The following is a 19,736-nucleotide window of genomic DNA, read 5'->3' as shown; positions in this document are numbered from 1 at the left end:
GAGTTGGAGATCTGAAGAGCATTTTGATATCAGACATGGGGATGCAGAATTTAGAGTTTGCCCAGCTTGCAAAAGTCTTGCTTTGGCCCAGTCTTTCCTCACTGTGCTCCCTTTCCTCCCTTGTGAGATGGTAATGTATATTCTGTGTTATTGTCTGTTGGAAGCATGTGATCTCTTCTTTGGTTTTGATTTTACAGGGGGTTACAGTTAAGAGAGTGCCATGAGTCTTAGAAGAAAATTTGAACTTTGGGCTTTTAGATAATGTTGAGACTGTGATAGACTATGGGGACTTCTGAAGTTGGATTAAATGCAGTTTGCATTATGATATGACCAGGAATTGTGGTGGTTTGAGTAAGAGTGGCTCCATAGGCTCATATGTTTGAATGCTTGGTCACCAGGGAGTGGAACTGTTTGCAAAGAATAGAAAGATTAGGAGGTGTGGCCTCGCTGGAGAAAGTGTGTAACTGGGGGTGGCTTTTGAGGGTTCCAGAGCCCAGGCCAGGCCCAGTCTCTCAGCCCATTGTCTATGGATCAGGATGTAGCCCTCAGTTTACCCCAGTGCCATGCATGCTGCCATGCTCCCCACCACAGTGACAATGGACTAACCTGATATTGTGAAGACACCCCCAGTTAAATGTTTCCTTTTCTAGGTGTTGCCTTGGTCACGGTCTCTTCACAGCAATAGAACACTGACTAAGACAGCTAAGCATGCACCCACAAGTGAGCCAGAAACTAAGCCAGGAAGCAGCCTTCATTCATGGATTCTGCTTCAGGTTCTTGCTTGAATTCCTGCCCCAACTTCACTTGACAGACTGTGAACTAGAAGTATAAGACAAATTAATGCTTTCCTTTTCTAGGCTGCTTTTGGTCATGAGTTTTGTCATGCAAAATGAGGAAACTGAAATAGTCACTTCATGCAATTATAAAAATACAAAAAAATCCTAGATTGTATGCAATGGATCACCAAAGTATGCTACTAATGGCCCTAAATATCATAATATCATGTGATATATCTTTTTTTATCACTCTGAAGACAAACTTATGGATAATTATCTGGTAAAAAGACAATGAACAAAGATAAAAACATCTATGTGAATCCCCAGTATGAACTGCTCAGACTCCAAAATTCGATTTATGGTATTATATTATATATGTGTTATTATATAACATATATTATGCTATTATATAAACATTATTATAATGCCATTTAGATTTATGTTTAAAATTAAAAGTGAGTGTCCTGGCAGGGGGGCTGGAGAGAGGACTCAGCAGTCAAGGGTCCACAGGCACTATTCTTTCAGAGAGCCTCAGCTCAGTTCCCAGCACCCACACTGGGTGGTTCCAACTGCCTGGGACTCTAACCCCTGGAGGGATCATGTACCTGTGGGCACCTGTACTGACCTGCAAATATTCCCCTATACACATGTGCATAATTAAAAATAAATCTGCAAAGGTATATCAGTGAAAAATTTTAAATCTCAAGTTTGTGGTAATGGTCAAATCCTTCAAAATGCCGGGCCACAAAATCATTTGTTTGGAGTTTTATTTTGAGGTTAGCAATGGTTTTTAGGAAGCAATTTCGATCTCATTAGTTGATCTCATTGCTTGTGTATGGATGTAATTTTGTCAGACTGATACCCCCCCCCCAAAAAAAGCAAAAACCTAAACATTACAGTCGAAATATAACTAAATATTTGTCTCCTCTCTTGGAAAATTTTTACTAAAAGCAAATTACCTGACCCTCCCTGGTCTTTCTTTGAGTTTTTCCTTAATAGTGAAGTGGGTGAGCTCACATTTTGCATGGAGCTGGAGTTTAGGAGGAAAAGCCTCTCTGTGATTATGTTTAAAGTCAAGTTCACAGAACCCTGCCCCAAACTACAAGTTTTCCATTTATATACTACACATAAAACAGCTGTCAGTGTATGAAAGCTGTAGAATAACTGCAGTCCCAAGTGGGAAACCACTGTATGGCTTAGAAAATATCAACACTATGGGTTGGGGAGATGGCTTTCTTCTCAAGAACAAGGACCTCAGTTTGTTGCTCAATCCTGTAGTATAAAATCTGGGTGTGGTGCCACATGGTTATAATCTTAGTGCAGGGAGGCAGAGACAGGTGGAGGCTTCCTGGCCTGATCATAGCCTACTCACCAAGTCCCAGGCTAATGAGAGACAGTGACAAAAGAGGGGTGGCCAGCATCTCCCAAGGAATGACACCCACACTCTGACCTCTGCATTGTATATAGCATACACATACACACACATACCCATGCTTACAAATCCACAGATTTATACACACACCCCATACACATGCTTGCCAACACACAGATTCACACTCCTACACCCATAAATATACCCACATACCCACAAATACACACACATACCAACGCCCTACTCATAAACATACAGATTCACGCCCATACACATGCTTGCCAACACACAGATTCACACTCTTACACCCATAAATACACCCACACTCACCTGTAAACACACACACACTCATAAATATACAGATTCACACATACACACATACACTCATACACATTCTTACCAACACACAGATTCACACACAAATACACATACATAGAAATAAAATGACTAGAAAATATTTTCAGCTGCTAGGTGCCTTCCTTCTTCCTACTATATTAAGCATATTCATCTGAGTCTAATGTAATCACTACATAGCTTTGTAAGCTGTAGACATGTCGGCTGCTTGGTCTGCCACTAACACATTAAAAAAAAATCCGCATGTTGTTTGTATTTATCTGGCCACAGGTGCTTGAACACCACATTGACCAAGTTGGCTGCAATGAACATCTTTTATTAACACATGTTTTATGGGATTTAAAATATTCAAGAGAAGGCTGCATTATTATTATTTGTCATCTGCACCCTAGATTTTTATAAATTCATGGGACAGGATATTGGTGGCCTTCTGATGTAAATGACAAATTAATTGAAAAAAAATGCGTTTAGTGCCTTGCAGTTTTCATACAGGAGAGCTTTTCTTCACACCCTAGAACTGACGTTAGAGGGTGAAGATCATCACTGCTTATATTTCTCTGGTTTCAGGTGTTTCACAGGCAGAAGATGCTAAGCCTGTATAACCAGAGGTTCAAAGATACATGATCCCCAAATCTACAGTCTCTACATTCGCATACGGCACACGCCCATGAAAATACAAAAGATGTGTGGTTGCTCTAGCATCTTAGTATCTGGACAGAGTTATTTCTAATAATGTCAAAATTTCACTCATTCAGTGGAAGCCTCGTCCTTACCATTTGATCATGCGCTCTTGGGTCTTACATAATCTCAGTGAGGAAGGTCACTCTTGTGCGTGTCTTTCTTTCTGGTTTCACAGCCCTGCTATAGTATTGATAAATACCATTGCCTCAAAATACCACATGAAGCATACTGCCTTGGGTGACCTATGGTACAACAGGTAGATTTGTGTCTGTGACTAAAGAGGCTCCCGTTGATGACAGGGAATTCAAGGATGGGCACCAGAAGACTTCTCTGTCTCCTTCTGTGAGATGGAATGGGAAGCATCTCCACTGATAGCCACGCCAGCACACAGGAGACGCCAAGGCTGAAGTGTGATTCTGGCATGGATCTGTCAGCGTGGGTAGCTTTCTAAGCCATGCTTTGTAGCCTTGACAGAAAAACTGCTTGTGCCCAGTGCCAATCATTCAGCCATTGTCAGCTCGATTGCACTTCCTCTGAGAGATAGTATCCGTCTGCACTGACATCCAAATATACAGCACACTGTCACCATGTACAATGGGAACTGCCTTGCAGCGGCCTGTGGCCACCGTCCAGCTCTTTGCTGAGTGTGTGACTTAGTGTGTATGCAGAGTGGGGAGAAACTTCCCATTCATCTCACACAAGTGCTTACACAGCCGTGATGGCTGGAGTCCTGAGTTGACGCCTGTTAGAGGATCAAATATCACTTGTTCGTAAGGGAGATGAAAAACGAAGCACTAATTCCACATGGTACCAAGATGGCAGGGTCCCTGCATAAAAATTCTAACCACCCACAATCTACAAGGTTAGTCTTATAATAAGAGGCGATGGGAGGCCGATTTGATCAACACAGAGTGCTGGACTTACAAACAACATGTAGCGATTTTGACAGGCTTTGGCACTACTTCCCTACCTGTGGACAGCACAGCATGGCCACCCACCATTCAGTAAGGACCGTGGGCAGATTACTGTGGAGAATACACTAAGGAATAAAAGGGGGGGACCTTTTCCCCTTCTACCTACGTGGCGCTCAATTGAGCCATCACCTTTGCAGAGGACTGAATAGTTAGTTTTACTTAATCTTTATTGAGTGACATCAAGCATGGTAATTTTTTAAAAAGGTGATTAAATATCTATCTTCATTTTTAAAATGTCTTTTGAAAAAAAATCTATTTTGAATGTGAGCTTTCCAGTCCATAAACCTGAATACCATACTGGCGACTACAGAGTCTCATTTCCCGGGGTGTGTGCAGTGCTCTACCTGAAGATTACACTCCAATGGCTCCTGAATCTGGGGTGCATATCCCCTCTGTGCTGGAAGTGTTTGGAGTGGCACCCTGGGACTAAAGCATTTGATGCACCCACGTGAATTATCTAGCTTGCTCCCCACGGTAATGAAGAATGGGAGGGAATGGGGGAAGTATTTATATTGTTCAGAATGGCATTTTAAAAAATAAACTGAACTTTAAAGATGGAGAACTGTGTTGATTCAGTTCCATTTTATGTCTTATCACTAAGTACTTAAAGTCATTATGGATATTGGAAGGTAAAATAATCTACTTAATACAGAGCTAGTATGTTTTAAATATTATACCTTTGTATTGATGGTTAGCTGTTCTGAAGGTCACTCCTGTGCTTGTTGGCTATAAAACCAGGCCGGCTAATGTGCACCGAGCAACAACTCCTTAGACGTCTGCGATGAGAAGACTCTACATGATTAACTCCCAAAGCTCATTGTTCAAACATCATGTCTTCTTCCCATATTACTTTGATCTCATTGCCAACCTTACTGAAATCAAACAGGCAAAAAATTATACCTCTGTCTTGATATGTTTGCTTTGGCAGAGGTAGTTAATTTAAAAACAAATGCTATAGCTACATGTTTATTTCTCAAATGTAACTAATTTCAATTTTTATTTTCAATGAAAAAAAAGCAAAGGATTCTTTGTTAGTTGAATAAGGCATTTGAATCTAGCTCTAATTTTCTACACCCCATCGTCTACCCACCCATCTATCCTGGGGTACATTTGGTACATATACCAAGTAGGGTGGTGCCTGCTTCCAGCCACAAGCGTAGCTAACCCTCTCTATCACGCTGCAACTCAACACTTCATCCCTGTCTGCCTTCCAGGAGTCCCCCAAAGCATGTCACACTTGGCCAAGGTGCGGAAGACCTTCCCTTTTTAGAGTATCCTGTGTCCTGAAGGACCGACCACTGCCATGCCATAACTGTCACATTTCCTTCTTTCTGTCTCTGGGTCCCACCCTCCATCCTCCTGGGTGCATAATTTTCTTTCTTCTGTACAGACTGACCACGGCTGACCCTCTTACCCTGGAGGAGATACTGCCACTCTGTGACAAGAAATTTGGAGGGGTTTATTTCCCTGTTTCGGGAAACGTAAGGCAGCTAAGGATCCCTGTCGTAGCTGATGTTGACTTTGGGTAGCTGGCCTACTTACTGTCCTCTGCAGTCATGAGTGGAGTCCAAGCACTGTGTTTGCTGCCAAAGCCATCGGTGGCAACCGAGCGGAGCTCATATACTGTGAACGGCTGGAGATCACTCACTTCATAGCTTAACGATGCAGAAGGATTGGGGAAAAAAATCTATGTGAGAAAGAAATGCCCATTGTGCAGGCTTAGACATGCAAATAAATAAAACAAAGACACAAAAATCAGTGAAATCATACTGCAAAGAGCGTTCAGCAAGACCAACGTAGATTTAAGTAAAATCATCACATTGTATCTACTTCAGAATGAGAAGCCATTGGGAAGAATTTGTTGTCTTGTGTTTACAGAAAACACAAATTCTGGTTGCAAGTACAGCCTCTGCTATGAGGACAGTGCGGGGCAGTTGGGGAACGATCTTTGCAGTTCAGCCCAGTTTACCAGTTCCAGGTCACTTCCAGTGTGTGACACTGGTACTCACGCAAGCCTTAAGGAACGCAAAAAAAAAAAAATCTTACTTTCCATGCTATATAAACAAACACTATATTTTTAGTTCGTAGAGCAAATGTATATCCACTAAATTGCTTGTTCATGTTCTACTTTGTTTGAACTTTTAAAAGACACCCAAAGTTTGTTGCACATAAGAACTGACCCATCCTCTGGGTCTCATTTTTCTGAGAACATTTAAACCATGCAGACATTGTTTAAGGCAGCCCATAGGAAGAGGCACTAGGTGGGAATATGCTCACTCTAGAAAGCTGTGGGTGGAGGGGCCTGGCCTCATCTGGAGCTGGTCTGTGGGAGAGCCCGGAGCGTTGTTGCGAGCTGGTGTAGGCCAGACAACCTGAAGACTGGTTGGAGTGGCAGCTGCAAGCCTGGGAGACAGCGGGCCATCTGGAGCTGTCGGGAAACACAGATGAATTAGAGCAGAGCAAACTGTGGGGGACATATGCTGGGTGGAGTGGAAATGTTCCGCACACTGGAAAACTGTTCCTCGGAATCAACAGCGACGTTAAACACGGTCCATTTAATTTAACATTTTCATTCCTGAAGCGCTGTGCTTCCACCCTGCTCAACTCCGCAGTGACGTCAGCACGTCCTACTTAAAAGCCAGCCCCCAAGCTTCAAGAAGAAAGAGCACAGAGCTGTTCCCACACACTTTCTTCTGTTTGTCTAATTGACAGCATAAAGAAAATCGGGTGAAGCAAACATCGAGCACCTTTAATTTAACCCCTTTCTAAGCAGACTGGGCGCTGAAGCTACCTGGGTCTTCATGTTACCAGCGGTCCCCTTGGCTGGAGCACTAACACTAACGGGATACAGTGGGCTTCATTACTTCCCTTCCCAGGTTAAGGGGTTTGCTAATGTTGTGTTTATCTGTAATGATGACACATTCTGGTTTTGAGTCTTCCCAAGAAAATACAAAAACTAAACTCCTTTCTTAGTGTACCCCTGCACCTGAGCCTGAAAGATTTTCACAAGGCCCCACATCATTCAAACATCAAGAGAATTCATTGGAAAGTTTCTTTGGGGCACAGCAGTAATAAGTAAAAATGAAGTCTTTTCTATAAAAAATTATGACTTTTTACATGGTTATTATGATTACTTAATTTCCCCAACAATTAGAATTTGAATGAATTGATCATATCATTTGCTACAGAACTTGTCACAGACTCAAAAGCAGATTAAACAGAGCTCTGAGGCTTCAGGGAGATCATCCTATGACTCTGAGTCTGTGTTTTCTTATCTTTAATTCAGGGATATTTTTCTCTGTAGGTACAAAACAGAGTATCTTACTTTTGATTCCAGGAATTATTACTTGTTCTTGTTATTTTCATCATTGATATTGTCATCACCATCTTCATCATCACGGCTATTGCCACATTTGAGCTAACCTTCCCTTGGCGTAATTTAATTACAACTATAATACTATTTATTAATTCATGTTATTTAATGTTGTTTACTAACATTGTAGTAATATAATGTTATCACTATAATGAAAACAAATGAAATATCAGGGTCCACTTTCAACATTAAAATACATATATGTGTGTGTGTGTGTGTGTGTATCCTTGTAAAGTCTGTGGATTTTCTGTGCTCTACAGTGTGGGAGACCCTGCCTGTGAACATTGAGGCTAATGAATGGGCAATGATGAGAAGGGAAGAATTAGATTACATGTTTCATCAATCTTCAGTAAGGGCTTTGAGTTCATCAATAATTCATTCACTTGTTCAATACACATTCATGGAGGCTCTGCTCTGGGTTAAGTAGGGTTCTTCCCATGGAGGGAGAGCAGTACTGAGTGAAACAGGCACCTCCCCTGTGGAGCTTACGTGTAAATGGAGAGATTAGGTAAGAAGAAGATGCAGGAAGGGATACTAAATGATGAGAAGCCTGGAGAATAGAACCCTAAATAAAAAGCCTGCAACACAGGAGGCCAGTGAGGTGGGGAGAGACACTTGCTGCTGAGCCTGAAGACCTGAGCTCGATCCTCAGAACCATGTGTTGAAGGAAAGAACGGTCACATCTAAGCTGCCCTCTGACTTCCAGGTATGTGGGCCTCCTGCCAAACCATAAATAAATGAAGATAAAACAAAACACAGCCATAGCATGTTGAAGGAGGCTGCTAGATAATTCCCAGCCACTTAGCCACAAATAATCACACAGAAACTATATTATTTAAAACAGTATTTGGCCCATTAGCTCTAGCTTCTTATTGGCTAACTCTTACATATTAATTTAACCCATTTCTATTCATCTGTGTATTACCATGTGGCTGTGGCTTACTGGCTAAAGTTCCAGCATCTGTCTCTGGCAAGGATACATGGCTTCTCCCTGACTCCTCCTCCTTTCTCCCAGCATTCAGTTTAGTTTTCCCCATCTATCTCTGCTCTACCCTGCTATAGGGCCAAAGCAGTCCTTTTTTAACCAATGGTATTCACATACAGAGGGGAATCCCACATCAGTAGCAGCATAAGAGATGAATGCACATTGGACTACAGAGTATACAACTTTACTGATTTGATTACGTTTTAGATTCGGTAGGAAGATGGTAGGAAGGACATATATTTAGGTGATATTTGAGTGGAGACCTTATGAGAATGTGAGAGACAGCCATGAGAGTGTCTGTGAAGAGCAATGGAGGCAGAGAAGAAAAGGAAGTCTGGGAGAATAGGAAGCTCTGACTGTATGAACAGGTTAGCTGAAAGGCCAGTGTGACTGGAGCAGAAGATGGAGAGTAAACAGGACTTCCTCCTAAGTGACAGTCTAAGGTCCCAGGAAAGGTTTAGACTCTCTGCCCAAATGCAGCAAAGTGTTTGCTAAAGAGAATGAAATGGTATGATTGGAAATGTAAAAGGACCATCGGGTGGGAATGGGAAGAGTAGAGAAGAGCAGAGATGCAGGCACCGCTGCTGGGACAATAAGGTACAAGGTGACAATGGTTGTTTGTTTCAGCAGTAATGATGAAGGTAGGGAAATACTTTGCCTCCCAGTCAGAAGTGTGTTGTCGGTAGAATATAAGGAAGTCAAGGGCAATGTTACTCTTTTCAGCCTGGACAGCGGACTGACTGGTAGCATCATTCCTGAGAGGCACTGAGGGGGCCACGGGTTATTAGGGAGTGGTCCAGATCTGTGATAACTGGGTAGAAATGGTGGATCAATGGAGATATGGCTTTTCAGGCTGAGACTTGTGAAATTAGCTAGTGACTGAGGGCAGAGAAGGCAAGTCCGGAAGAGGGCTACAGCCTGAGCCAGGAATCACCTATAATGTGGGCTCAGGGAGGGGAAGAAAAGCTAAAAAAGGTTCAGACTAGGTGCCAGGGAAGGAAAGCTCAAAGGAAGAAGGGCTGATCACCTGTGCCGAGTGTGCTGGCGACTATGGACCAGGAGTGAAACTCTGCTTTTGGCAAGCTGAGTTGTACAATGGCACCGCCAGGAAGAGATGCAGGGTGGGGTACCCATGACACACTGCTGTTACAAGGAGGTGGACAAGAGGGTTGGGTGGAGCATGAGTGAGCCGACGAGGTGAGCTCTGACAACCGTATTGGGGGAGTTCATTCTAAAGGGAAGTAGCGAACTTCTTGACATCGAGGCAAGGCCTGGGAAAGACGCGGAAGTGCAGCATCACAGGAGTGTGCAAGTAATGGTTAAATTTTCAGTTTGACAGAATTAGAGTCACCTGGCCAATGGGCCTCTGGGAACACGTGTGAGCAGGTATTTTGGCTAGGGTAATGGTATGGGAGGACACCCCTTAGTAAGCAGGCTATACCCTGGACAGGGATCTTGGGCTATATAAAAGGGAGAGCTAGCATCCATGCAGAGCTCTCTGGTTTTTGGCTGTGGATGAGATATGACCAGCACTTTCATGCTTTGGCTACCTCAACTCCCCACTGTGATGGGCTGTGCCTTGACCTGTGAGCCACAACACACTTTTATTCCCGTATGTTGCCTTTGTTAGGATGTTGGCTCACAGAACAGGAAGAGGAGCCAAGATGGATTACTGCAAGAGTACAGTAAAAGACGAGGGGTTTCGCAGGTGTTAGTGGGAGGTAAACAGTAGCATGAGAGAAGAGAGAGTGCTTGACAGAGCCAAGTCTTGTGTGGAGACAGAAAGACACGCCAGGACCCATGTCTGCCATGTCCACAAGTAGATTCCAGGACCAATGGAGAAGTAATTGATGCACCATTAATAAAGACTCAGAAATAGATATTGGGGTTTACCTGAAGGTCAGAAAAGCAAAACAGCCAGTCACTGGCTCTTATTTCTACCTCAATCTGAAATGGTGATCCTGCCTCCAGGAATCTCAGAATGATACTGTGTCTGAGAGCTGTCTCTTCCTGTTTTATAATCCTTTCTAGGTCTGGGATTAAAGGCATGTACCACTACCACCCGGTTTCTATGGCAGGCTAGTGTGTCTACCAGGATTAAAAGTGTGTGTCATTGCTGCCTGGTCTATAAGGCTGGCCAGTGTGGCTGTGTTCTGATCCTCAGGCAAACTTTATTTATTAAAATACGAGTGAATTGCCACTACAAGGAACAGAGCAGGAACACACACACACATGTGCACACGCATGCACGTGCACACATACACACACACCCAAATATGTGCACACACACACGTGGTAGAAAAGAAATGGATGCACACACTGAGATGCAGGAAGGCAGTTGGCTGCTGATTGGTCAATGGCAAGGACTACCCTCTCCCTGTGGAGTTCCACTTCTCACTGAGCAAGTCAAAGAGAAGGCTAAAGACATCAGATCATACCAAAGAGCTGGGGTGCATGGGGTGTCTGAGGGAAGAGCAGCAGAAGGAAGTCATTCTCTTAGTGAGAGCACGGCACGGCTGGGAAACAGGGTGGGATGACTGTCTCACAATCCAATAACAGCTTCAAATCTTTGCATGGGAAGACATCCATTGTCCATCGCTAAGGACTTTCCACCTGACATTTTAGGAGACCCCAAATAGTTAAATCATTTTTCTCTTACTCAATACATATTCTCTGGTTAATTTTCAACAAGTGTGCACATACAAAATGAACCCTACAGAAATTAAAATTTAAAAGACATACCAGGTATAGTATAAATTCATAACACTTATTTGTTATTTGTATCTAATTTTTCTATGTTGAGAAATACACCATTAGTTGAATTGTGAAGGAGTATTTATTTATTTAAAGCCCTCAATATGAAAAACCAAAACAAAGCAAAGGAGTTTTAACAGGCAGACTGAAATTCCTCAGTGCGTGGAAGCGACGAGAGCACAGGTTTGGACAGGAGTGCCCTGAACACTCTGTAATGTCGATGTGTCAGTGGGTCTCTTCTGCCCAGCTAGGAAAGCACAAGCTCATCAATTCTCACACGCCAATTATACAGACCGCTAACACACTTGCCAAGACACGGTGATCTTCCATGATTTCTGCACAGCTCTCCCTCCCGAAAGCCTTCTTTTCCTCTGCTTAGCCCCTTTTACCCTGGGCCCATTCCCTCAGAGGCTCCTCTGCATGAAAGCAATAACCGGGGGTGGGTCATAACTCCAAGCCTGGTTGCTAACAGGAGGGCCCTGTATCTATCTGCTTGATAGATGGTCCCCAGGATGCCATGTTGCTCAAAAAGCTTCTCTCAAGTTTCATATGACCCTCGCGGGGCAAACACGCCACAGACAGCCTCCTGAATCAACGCACCCTTCCCAGTAAATACTAATTCTACATGGCAATCGGATAAAACAGCTACCCCCAGCTATAAATCCCCAGGAAGGGAGTTTTTAATAAAATTTCAAATTCAGCCTTCTTTCGAAGGCCAAAAAAGAGAAAACAGCAGGCCATAAATAAATCACATGCTGAATGAGTCAAGATGGTATAATTTTGAATACATGATTTTATTAAACTTTAAAAATAATAGACTTTTGGACCTAGACTAAAAAAAATTATCAGTCCCCTAATCAAACAAGACAGGTCCCACATGCCCTCAAGCCTTGTTCCTTATACATATATAGAAGCCTCCGCTCTGAATCTACACAGCAAATGCAGGGTTTGTTCTTCTCCATGCAGGTGACTGCTAAGTCTGTCAAAAGTAAAGAAAGAAGGTATATAGAGAAAAAGAATTCACCAAGTTTTCCTTCTACAACAGTATTTATCTTGGACATCTTAGTCTGTCTCTGTCTCCTCTGTGTGTGTGTGTGTGTGTGTGTGTGTGTGTGTGTTTCAAAATACTGTATTCAAATGCTGCATTAAGGGGCCAAAGAAACCTATGTTAATCTGCATCAAATTAAGATAACACATACTTGAGTCCTAGAACATGGAGGAGCCAAGCCGGTACTCAGCTGGAAGCTTCATGTCTACTGGCGAGCATTCACAGTGCTGGAAGGCATGATATGTGCTATCAGAACAGAAAAACTCTCACCAATCTCACCCAGCTGTGAACTCTGGGTGGTGCAAGACACGCCCACTGGTGCAATAGTGAGAGGAAAGTCATGGGAGTGACCAGGATATCCAGCAGCTTTCTGACTAATTTAAGATCTCCTCCACAAGTCAAAACACAGAGAAGACTCTGTGACTTCCGCTAGGCCACCAGTTCTAGTGGATAACCTACTAATATTACTTAGCTAAATGGGTACAATTTAAAACTGTCTGCCAGTGAATTACTGTTATACCCACAGTTTATCACATCTCTCAACCATCGTCATAGAAATGCCCATGCATATTCTCAACCAGACAAAAATCCCAGCATGCACAGGGGAGATAGGCATGGAGTCCCACCCCTAGGGAAGGAGCGACTGATAACTGATGATTGCTGAGATGGGCGAGTCAGTTTTCCTTGAACTATAGTCACTGCTAAGTTGTCCACTATCCAGTAGAAGGCCACACACGCAAGAGGTCATTGGCAGAGACAACTTTACTTGATGGGCTTGCAAATGTGATATTAAGCATGATTCCACAGCAGGGTCTTGCTGCGGGGGGAGAAGGCAGAACATGTTCTAAAAAGGATTCTGTCATCCATCCTCTGTGTGATAGGTAAGACAGTAATCGGGAACGACTGCATGAAGCATGTAGTCAGTAAAGGGTGTCTCAGCGCATCAGGGGGTTCAGAAGCTCCAGACTTCCAGGGCTGTTCTGGGTCCCACTGCTACATTCTAAAGAGCATGGGTTGTACAGGCACCGCCAGGTGTACTTTGAAATGGCTTGTCTCGCTTTCACAGGGTCTCCAGCTCCTGTCAGCCCAGGCTCTACATATCTTCCTGTGCTCATTGCATGCACAGGTCAGGGTTCCCCGCTGGTTCCACTGGGATTGTGACTCTGACCTCAACTTCTCTTCACTCTGGAGATTAGAGGGTTTTTAAAATTATGTAAATTTCCCTGTTAACATAAAAGGAAACTGTGGCTCTTTATCCATCTGTACCCCCATACACTGCAGAATAACCTGGCACCTGTACAAAGCTACTGCCAACAAACTTCCCCATCTCTCTCTGAAACAGCTACAGAGAAGCAAGGATGTCTAAATTCCAGTTTCTAGAATGGACAGTTAAAGTTCAGACACATAAACTAAGTCACTGAGTCATGAACAAATTGAAACAGAAGGCAAGACTCGATTTCCAGTCTCGGAACCATATGTCATTTAAAAGGATATGAATTATGGGCGATGCACAGATGTGCTGGCCAACGGACAGTCAGCCTCGAGTCCAAGGATGAGCAAACAGAACAGCATGGTGCAGCGGCAAGTAGATTCGAGCAGATTCCACAGCCGCTAGCAGCCCCAGCCATGCTAAGTTTCTTAGCACATTCTATGTGCCAGGCTCTTTAACATAATCATTCCAAATCCCCAGAATTATGCCCTAAAATCATAGACTTATCTTTTTGTGGCATAGATCAAGAGGGCAAAGCTAATAGGAGTTAAATATTTAATCTCAGGTCGCAAAACTGGTTATTGCAGAGTAAGAATTTCGACTAGGGCTGCTAGCTTGAGGAGACTTCTCTAATTTTACTTCAGTAACTACCCAGTTCCAGCAAGTGCTTTTTAACACAGAGCAAGCACTACATCCAGAAAATATGAGAGGCCACTGCTTACAATATTGAAGCATTAAGCTTCAATGAAAGATGAGTTTTTTTGTTCAAATCAGATTCTTTTCATAAAAATAAATACTTTTATGTGCCTGAGTTTTTAGTCAGGCATTCAGTTTGCCATTCTTTATTTTGGAGCCCCTTCCACACATGCAGACGCTGAAGCTGGAAAAGGCTATGCCATGTCTGTGAGGCCAGTCAACAGCAGCCTGTGTTTGCACACCTGACTTCTTTACTTTGAAGACCTGACTTCGTCTTTCACAGCATGCTGGATCTCCACTCAAGTCTGGCTATGAACATAACACCAGGAAACAGGACTAAATCACGAAAGGAAGGAATCAGAAACTTACGCCATAAAACCCAGACCGACAGCAGCTGTTGTCACCAAGACACTCTGTTTGGAAGGCCCTGGATGTCAACGTCAAAAAGCCCGAAACCCAACATGCAACCAAGCTTTTAGTGGTCCTGAGATATTTTCATTGTATAGACATAAAACAGGTCTAAAACAGACCCTGAGTTTTAAGAAGATAATTTCAGGTTTTAAAATATGAGGCCAATAAGCCAATAGATTTTTCTGATTTCCACATAATATCCACTTATCACTGAATAAGGAAAATACATGGGGATAGTGAAGGCTAAGTCAGTGACCTTGCAATTTTGTGAGAACACACACAGTTTCAAACTCCTAGCTTAACAACAGATCCCCTTTCCATGTCAAATAAAGTCAAGCCCAAATAAGCCTGAGCCATTGCAAACTTTCCTATAGATCCAGGCTTATCTATCCAGAAGACACCAAAACTCAATCTTAGAGGAAAAACCCAAGACGGCCAGCACCTCAGTTCTCTGGGGGAAGACCCTGTGTTTGTTCTAGAAATGTCACTTAAAAACTCATAAAATAATGGTTTGGCTCAACGAAATCTGAACAAAATTCAGAGTTTGATAGACTTGAATTTATGTTGTCGTGGTTATTGAATAGACAGACGATGTAAATGATGTTCCTTCTGAGATGGGCTGTTGCCTTGACTTTCGCTGGTAAAGAGAGATACACGGAAGTACCCTCAGTAATACTGAATAGCTTCATAAGCCAAACCTTGGATTAAGGCTTCCTCTGTATTGTCACCTTAATCCTCATGAAAGTTCTACGTGTGATCAGTGAGGTGACTCTGTGGATAAAGGTGATTGCCACCAAGCTGGATAACATGAGTTCGATACCAGGACCGAAAAGGTAGAAAAAGAAAATGGATTCCTAACTGATCCCTATGTGGGCATATGCACACAAATCATTAAATAAACCCATAAAGGTTCTCTGAAAGTTCCACGTGTGCAGTAGGTGGGACAGGGAAGGGGACCTTGGTAAGGTTGAGGGTGAGCTGCATACCCGGATGACTCCAGCAGCTGCCTGGAAACCCAAGGTCTTGTTTTTTATTCTATGGAATCTCAAGGGACTGAGCCAAGCCAGTGGGACCTTCCTCCCAGGCACAAAGGTAATCATTTCTTCTATTCCTTGCCATTGAGCTGATGGGGACACAGGGAAACAGTTTACAGTGTGAGTACCATCGTGAGGGGTAGAAAAAAATGTACAATGAGTGAATGTGGAAGAAAGGGGCTATTTTTCTTTAAATTGTCTCATTTAAAATTTTAGGAGCTTTCTTCATCTCTCTGCCATTAGGTCTCTGAGCTCCTTCCCATCTCTGACTGTTCAGAGGATTTTTCTTGCATCCATCAAGATATCTTTGGTTTTAAGAAGGCCCAGAAAGAAAAGTCCCAGAGAAAACCCAGAGAACTAGATACATGAGTTACATATTTTATCCTTTACTGAGAAATGGCCACAATTTCTTGAGGTCTTCTGTCTCCAGTGTAGTAAGGACTTAGGAGAAAGTTAGAGTCTGGGGACTGGAGACTTGGCTTGGTCAGTGGGCTAGCGCTCCTGGCTTATGCATGAAGGCCTGAGGACAGCTTCTAAGTACCCAAGGAAAAAGCAGCATGGTTGCCTAAATCTATAACCCCAGTCCTGTCAGAGTGGGGTGGGGATGAGGAGGTAGGGGGTGACGGGCAGGACAGACAGGAGGATTCCTTACAACTGGCTGGCCACCAGCCTGGCTTCATGGGCAGCAACAGACCCTGCCGCAAGAAAATAAGGAGAGACTGATAGTAGGCTGGACACCTTCTTCAGGCTTCTCCACATGTAAGAGAACACTTGGGTGGGCACAGATCATGCATTCATACACCACAACACACACACACACACACACATGCGCGTGCATGCCAAACAACAGCTTTGCTGGTGAAGGAAGCTTATGCTTATATGAATTTTATTTTTAAGAAAAAATACTTATTTATGATCTTAGTGACAGAATGAATGATTTCAGATCATATACCTCTGAAAAAAACTGAAGCTGGTTCGAGACTTGCCTTCAGTTTCCAGTTTGCTGGGTTTACTATTCCCACTAAGAAGGTAAAGAGTTCACCAACATTTCAGAGCTTTGAAAGCTCAGCCTCACGATCAGCACACACTACCTGTCAAAGCTAATATGGACACACTGGGCATGTCTACCTCCTGACTCAATCCAGTAACTACTGTCTTGTGATACACGCACAGGGCCGTGTATTCACCACAAACGGTTTAACCAGAAGGGCGAAGAAATAAAGCTATCCCCAATTACAGGATATAATAGGAATCACACAGAAAGAGGGACAAAGGTGGTCCAGGCCACTAGAATAAGAAGGCTCTGAATGCTATTTGCTGTGGATCATTTCAGGAAAAACAACCCACTTCCCTTAAGCATTCACTGGATCAAGCAGCCTACTCCCTCGCTCTCTTCGTGATTTGGAAATGAAAGCCTTGCTTCCTTGGACTCTAAGAGAGGGTTTGCGTCAGCTGAGAGCCAGCAGACACGCTGAAGGGCCCTCCTGTCACTGGAAATGCCCCAAAGGGGTGGATCACGTAGGGAGTTTTGAATTTCATTAGATACACTATTTGTTCAGCTAGAAAGAACTGTCACAGTGTCAGACTAATTAGAAACCCTGAAGGGGGTGGCCAGAACACCCACAGACATGGGTTGCCTTGTACCTCAAATCACCTGACCAGTTTTGTTCTTTTCTCTTATAGAACTTTGCTAGATTTCAGGCACTGGACTTAAGCCTTTGCTTTTGACGTGTGATTTCCTCTCAGTATTTCCAAGCACCTTAGTATTCTTATTATTTTGAATATCATAATTTTCATCCAATTAGTTTTCATACAACATTGCTACTTTTCTGCTTGATAAACACCCTGTCTTGAGTCTATTATGCATTAGAAAAATAATTAAAAACACATACAACAAAAATAATATTTGGCTGATTCCATCCTATTTTTAGATTAAGTCCGTGTACGCACATGGGTTAAAGCAATTCTCTGAGGAGCAGAGGGTTAACGGAGTTAAAAGGGTCACAAGTACTTCAAGAAGTGTGCTCTGTCTCATATCCACACCACTCTTTTGAGAAAGGAGACATTTAAAATATATTAAATTATTCTAAATAATAAAAAGTAAACTAAAAACAAAAGAGGATATTTAATTAATTACACTTCTTTCAATATATCTAACAAGAAAATAGAGCAGTGAACCTAACTTGGACAAGGAAGCAGAGATGCTACTGTGTTTTAGAATAACGCTTTTATCTTGTCACTGACTCTATTGATCTCGCAGAGAATCAAGTACTTAAAATGAAGTCATCTTTGAAGAAAAATTTCGGCCATTTAATGATTGAAGGATCAGAAGAATTTTCTTCAGAAACTCATGTTAACCACAACCATCATTGCAGCTAATATTTAGGCTCATATTTGATCAATTAACTAATGAGGTCTAGGTGTGCAAGACTTGGGCCGTATGCAAAGCATCACTTCCATTTGGTTGTGTCCCCCATCTGTGCACATTTACAGCAGAATCCACTCCTGGGTGACCACAAGGGGGTGGCAGGAGCTTAGGCCCCAGAGGCCTCTTGAATCTGTTCAGTGTCTAGAGGAAGAGACTCTAGAGCACTCTCTAGTCTTTCTGTCATGGAAGGGTAGGGTGAGCAGACAGCTCCGTCTGAGGAAAATGTGCTCAGGCCAGACATCAAACACACTGGTGTCTTGGTCTTGGAGTTTCCAGCTCCAGGACCTGAGAAACAAGTTCATGTTATTGATAAGCCTTCCAGCCTGCAGCAGTTTGCTACAGCACCTGAGTGGGTGAGGAGGCCTCTCAGCTCACAAGGTCGCAACCTTCACATTCTTCATTTGGAGAGGTAAACAATAGTGAGAAGAAAGAAATGAAAACACAGGCATTGATTTCAGCTCAAGGATCGTAGAACTCGAATCAAATTCTAAAATAAAAACTGACAATTTCCCAGGCTGAGCACGTTTTCAAGAAGGCAAAATACGCCTAGTCTGACTCGCAGCCCATCTGACAGTTGCTTGCATAGTTAATGTAAAGAACATGTGTATCCAGGATATTATAATAATTATTTCTAGCAATTTAGTCATGTAATTGTTCCCTTCTATCGCACTGGTATAGACCACATACGGAATTGCTGCTAAGGGCTTTTATCTCTTTCATGTATAGCCCTTGGGAATTTAGAATGCTAAAACCAATGCCCTCTTGCTAAGGGCCCTTCTCCAGTTTTGTATGAGAATTTCAACCCAGCCACAAACCCTCAGACTGACAACGGTGTCCTGCCTACAAGACACACCAGTACTGTGATGACACAGGCTTGTGGGAATAACCAACTATCTGATTTGACTGGAGGCCCACTCCACAGGACAGAATCCATACCTTGTCACACTCAGCCCTAGTGGAATGTCCTCATCAAATCCCTCTCCTCAGGACTCAGTAAACCTTGTGGAAGAGCAAGTGGAAGGAGTCTAAGAGACAGAGCAGATGGGGAACCCCAAGAAAAGAAAGTCCTCTAAGTCAAAGTGATCAAAATGTATAAATTCATAGAGCCTGAGGCAGAAGACAAGGGGCCTTCAGGGGGTCTGCATCAGGTCCTATGTGTGTATGTGGCTTCCAGTTTAGTGTTGGTTTTTTGGCGGGGAGGTACTTGAGACAGGGTTTCTCTGTGTAGCCCCCTCTGTCCTGGAACTCACAGGTGGACCAGGGTGGCCTTGAACTCAGAGACCCGCCTATTTCTACCTGGCCAGTGCTTGGATTAAAGGCATATGCCACCCCACCTGTGTAAAAGACTTGCTTTCTATTACTACTCAAACTTATTTACCTTAGTGTATTAAAATTTTCCTTATAATGTTATAAAGTTGGGCATAGCAGCAAGCGTGACCTGAAAGGACATGTTCCTAATTCCCCAGGACATTCCATGACAAGGCTAATGCTCACTGGCCATATTGCTTTACTTCCATCTGGAGGGTTAAATCCTAGAGCTACCTTAACCTCAGGGACGGACTGTCAGCAGAAGCCTGGGCACTCCAAGGCAGTTGCCAGAGTCACAGTGCCGTGTTCTCCATGTCCCCAGAATCTTCAGC

At 43.1% G+C, this 19,736-nt stretch overlaps 1 protein-coding gene across 1 annotated transcript in view; it reads right to left on the bottom strand.

Moving 5' to 3' along the window:
* Window positions 1-19,736, bottom strand: part of Ush2a (usherin) — a 663,496-nt gene that overhangs the window by 231,222 nt on the left and 412,538 nt on the right. Inside the window, 2 exon segments of the mRNA XM_075987373.1 lie at window positions 5,700-5,844; window positions 6,416-6,585. Coding sequence (XP_075843488.1) covers window positions 5,700-5,844; window positions 6,416-6,585 — 315 coding nt within the window.

This window comes from Microtus pennsylvanicus, chromosome 10 (genome assembly GCF_037038515.1).
Source record: "Microtus pennsylvanicus isolate mMicPen1 chromosome 10, mMicPen1.hap1, whole genome shotgun sequence".
Taxonomy (NCBI): Eukaryota; Metazoa; Chordata; class Mammalia; order Rodentia; family Cricetidae; genus Microtus; species Microtus pennsylvanicus.
The sequence above is the reverse complement of the archived record's forward strand: the minus strand, read 5'-3'. Positions and strand labels throughout refer to the sequence as shown.